The 4,766-nt window shown below is 37.5% G+C and overlaps 1 protein-coding gene across 1 annotated transcript in view; it reads right to left on the bottom strand.

The window, feature by feature from the left end:
* LOC108728216 (uncharacterized) overlaps positions 1-4,652 on the bottom strand; it is a 35,703-nt gene extending 31,051 nt beyond the window's left edge. Inside the window, 1 exon segment of the mRNA XM_018456675.1 lies at positions 3,985-4,652. Coding sequence (XP_018312177.1) covers positions 3,985-4,652 — 668 coding nt within the window.
* Positions 4,653-4,766: the final 114 nt, after the last annotated feature.

The raw sequence follows: 4,766 nt of genomic DNA, 5'->3' as shown, positions 1-4,766 counted from the left end.
CGGCGACAGTATTTGTGTATAAATACCTTGTATCTATGTATCTAAAACTTAAAAGATACCATATCAAAAAATAACTAGATCCGGATATAGGTATCTCCTATAAGGATCTAGGTAATGCATTTAGGTACAGCTAAAGTATCTAGATACTGTATCTAGATACTTTTACCTAGATACGTTCCAACACTGCTGACGAGCAATATTATTTATCCATTTTACACAGAGTAACAGAAGCTCACAACTCTCCTTTAACATATAATATTCGTTTTTTTGTGCGATGACTGCAACGGTAACTATTCATTGAGCGAGATTGATGTATTATAGCTCTCTTTCGTTCGTGTGTTTCTAATTTTTTTTACTTATTTATTTTTTTGGACGGTGTATTTAATATGAAATTTTACTTATCTTTACAAAATATGCGAGTTAATTTTTCTGTGTAACTGCCATTAAGCATACTTTAAACTATGCAATGGTACCCATCATATGAATGCACTCTGATAATATCGATAACCTTTGTTATCTAAGAGATAGTTCACACGATGTCGTTTTTTTGCCGAATCGGTAATTTCACTGAATCGGACCGAATCAAATATCGCGTTTAGACGATACGGTAATTTCGCCGTACGTTTATTCTCCCGTATGCCCAATCAATTCCATCATCAGCTCTCTCCCAAGATGGACGCGAATATATTTATTATTTATTGGTACTATCGCCGTCGTTATAAAAAAATTAAGAGAAAAAATATTAGGCGACGTCATCCAATTATAAGTGAAAGATCTCGTTTTAAACAGCTGACTGGGGTAGAGAGCCTCAAAGGGAGAGAGTGGCAAATTGCATCACGTGAATGCTCGTATCCAATCAGGACGGGGGTCACGAGACCAGTTTTCTCCAATCTCTGCCATGCCTATGGAGCTTCGATGCCCGCGTCCAATCAAAGGAGACAAGTCACATGATGCAATTTGCCACTCTCTCCCTTTGAAGCTCACTAGACTGGAGTGCTGCGCTCTACAGCAGAAAAGCCGAATCGATAGAAAAACCGTATCGTATGAACGAGCTCTAAGGGATCAGCGCCAACGATAATAAAGTCTGTTCTTATTCTCTTTTCAAAAATGAGTTTGGGCAGTGTATTCAATATGGAATTTTACTTGTTTTTACAAATGTGCGATTTAGTTTTTCAGTGTAATGTTATAATGATTTATATATTTACATACAGATATACGCCACCGGAATCTAAGTTATTCAAATTGCAAAGAATTTATTACTCGTATACCTTTAATTTTTAGCATAGGTTGCCTTTGAGGCAACAAACACTCAAAGGAGCAATAGGGATATCAGGAGTGCTGAGGGATGTAGTCTGGAGAAATCAAATCTAACAACAGAAAGTATGGTCCGAGTGTACAAGAGAATTGTTAGACCTATACTGACATACGGAGCCGAAACACCCGCAGAGACAAAGAGAACAAAGCAGCTTAGCCGCACTACAGAATTGCGGATCCTACGAACGATAACCTCAGACATCGTGAGGTTCATCAAGGACCGAAGAGAAGAATGGAACAATCATGTCGGAAGGGCGAACAGCACACGTTTGATAAAGATAGCAAGAAATCACAGACTGGTAGGCAATCGATCCCCCAGAAGGCCACCAAAAAGATGGGCCGAAAGCTGGATAGATCGTCATCAATAGACAGTTCTGAACATAACGCATGAAGAAAAACAGGCAAAACCTATAATAAAATAAGAAGAAAAAAAAAGAGGTAAAAGTTCCGATTAGGGGATCCCCCCCCCCAATAACCTTGACCTTCACATATATTGTCAAGGTCATGACCTTGAGTAATCTCCAACAGGTTTTAACCGTCGCTCGTCCTTCGTTAAAAAGTTATTAACAAAAAAAGTTTTACTATATATCAAAAATTCTGTACTTTAAAATAAATACACACGGGGGGGGACTTCCACCGATGGGGTGGGTCGTAGGCCCTTCCTGGTGGTACCTTCCTCCACCCTACAAAGGAGCGCCCGACACTCACTTTCGACTCTCACCCCCCCTCCCCCCTGCAAAGGAGCGCGCGAATTATCACCTTCGACTCTCACCTCCCCCTCCCTCCTGCAAAGGGGCGCGCAAATCTCACCTTCGACTCTCACCCCCCCTCCCTTCCTGCAAAGGGGCACACGACTCTCACCCCTCCCTCCCCCTGCGAAGGGGCGCACAACTTCCACGCTCGTCAAACATTCACACGTACAAGTCTATTTATTCCTCGGTTTATTTTGCTTATATTTAAGCAATGGAAAGGTCACTGTTACGATGCAGGGGAGGGAGCAGGGGTGAGAGGCCGCCATGCTCTTCTTCCGATTGATTAACAAATTGGTACTCTGGAATTACAAGCAATTATTTTTCATTGTACGGACTAGTATAAATTTCGAATCAAATCTCAATAAACGATTTTTATATTTTGTGCACTAAGAGTAACATATCGCACTTATTTTCTGGAATCAAATTGTAATCTGTTTTACTTATACGTATGTATTTTCATTTTGAACTTGCACCTTGAACAACATCAATTATTTTTCATGGTATTATTAAATTTAGATAATATACACTTTATGTATGTTTATTTTAATAATATATCAGTTACTTTTCATGGTAATATATTATTTTAGATAATCATTTAAATTTTTAAAGGTTTAAATTTTTGAGGATCTTTTTTTGAACATGGCCTGAACTTTTCATTTTTATGATTTTTTTTGGGTTATCACCTACTTTTCAGAGTACAGATATACGGGGTAGCTTCCTAGTAATGCAAGTATGAAAAATGTATATATTTTCGATTTTTATCACGTAACATTCTATAAGCTACAATTTATGCAATACAGTTAGAAAAAATTGAAATATAATATATGGTATACACATATATAAATATATAATAAATATATGTATATAAATATGTATTATGTATACACACATATACATTTTATTTAATAGTATAAATTACATATTTATTTCAATTGCAACAGAATGAATTTATAATATTCTATGAATATATGTATACGTATATACGAGGGCGGTCCGATAAGTACTTAGCCTCAACGCCCGATGGCGCCACTATCGCAAGAGAAATTTACTAACGTGTAGTACATTCTCGTAGACGGCTACTGTCAAAATTTCAGTCGAATCGGACTCGGAGTTTTGTTTTGACCGCGTGTGGAAGCGAGCGTGTCCGCGGATTTTAGAAAAATGGAAAAAGAGCAATATCGGTCGGTGATTCGATTCTTGTTTTTGGAAGGGAAATCGCGCAGCGAAATCAAAGAGCCCCATCCACCGTATTCTCCAGATTTGGCCCCGTGCGACTTCTTTTTGTTTCCAAACTTGAAAAAGTCACTCGCCGGGCAGAAATTTGAGTCGAATGAGGAGGTCATCGCCGCCACGGAGGCCTACTTTGCAGACTTCGAGAAAACGTATTTTTCAGACGGGTTAAAGAAGTTGGAGCATCGCTGGGTCAAGTGTATCGAGCTAAAAGGAGACTATGTTGAGAAATAAATCGCCACTTTTCCAAAATTTTCGTTTTTCTTTTGTAGGCTAAGTACTTATCGGACCGCCCCCGTATATACATATATACTGAAAATAAAGAATGGGCCCCTACATCGCCCATTTTCGTGAAAACATAATCATATTTTCTTCGTCTCTCCGATTTTAACATGATCTTTGACATAGAGATTTTTTCTTGATGATATTATAATATCATAAATATCATAAAGTTCTTCGATAATAAATTTTTATTATTCATAGTAATATATCGATATAATGAATAGATTTTTTTGACAAATTACATTTCACTTTAGAAAAAAATCATGTTTCAACAACATACGAGTACATATATACCATATTTTTCAGTAAACTAAAGCGTACTACATCTGCTGCAAACTACATCTGGTGTAAAAAATTTTTTGATATATAACTAATAACAGGGGAAAGCTGCAACAAGTCTCCAAACAAAAGAATGTGTTTTCTGCCAAAGAAACCATCATCTGTATCTGTCGTATCAAAGATTTCATATAATCGTAGATTGATAAACATAAGTTTCACATTCGAAATCATGGATACTTCATCGATTATAAATAATTCGACAGTCTTTAATTTGTCTCTCAAAGTTTTCAAGACCATGTCTGACAAGTGCGTATACTTTGCCGTAGATTCATGGGTCATGGGTAGCTGAAACATTCTATGGATCGTCAAACCATCGATATTGAATGCCGTGATACCCGTGGGAGCAGATATGGCAGTCGCTTTTTTCAAATGTATTCTGATCCAATGTTTAATCGTTTCAATAAGAAAACTTTTCCCTGTACCACCCTCGCCACTTACGTACAGTCGCAGAATCTGATTTTTATTTTGTAAAATTTGGTATACTCTATCGAAGATTCTTTTCTGGTCTTCTTTCAATCGCGACATGATTTGCAATAAATCAATCAGTGCGTCAATCTTACCAAAATTTTCCAGATCTTTCATCGCGTCGTCAGCTTCTATCGGATTGCAATCCAGTTCATCGTCAACGGATTTGTCTCTGTCTGCTGTTTTCAGATCATTTTCGCGCTTCTCGATTAATTCAGCAACGTTGTCAAAAGCTTTCTGTATTTCTTCGAGGCTTTCGTGATATTTCATTGTCTTCATCAAAGCAGACGCTGAATTCTTAAAGGTATCCGTGTAAGTTTCGTATGCACCTTTGAATTCACTCAAACCTCTCCACGGTTTAAACAGAAGAAGCAGTGAGTAAAA

The sequence above is a fragment of the Mycetomoellerius zeteki genome, unplaced genomic scaffold, assembly GCF_001594055.1.
Source record: "Mycetomoellerius zeteki isolate Tzet28-1 unplaced genomic scaffold, Tzet1.0 scaffold59, whole genome shotgun sequence".
Classification (NCBI taxonomy): Eukaryota; Metazoa; Arthropoda; class Insecta; order Hymenoptera; family Formicidae; genus Mycetomoellerius; species Mycetomoellerius zeteki.
The sequence above is the reverse complement of the archived record's forward strand: the minus strand, read 5'-3'. Positions and strand labels throughout refer to the sequence as shown.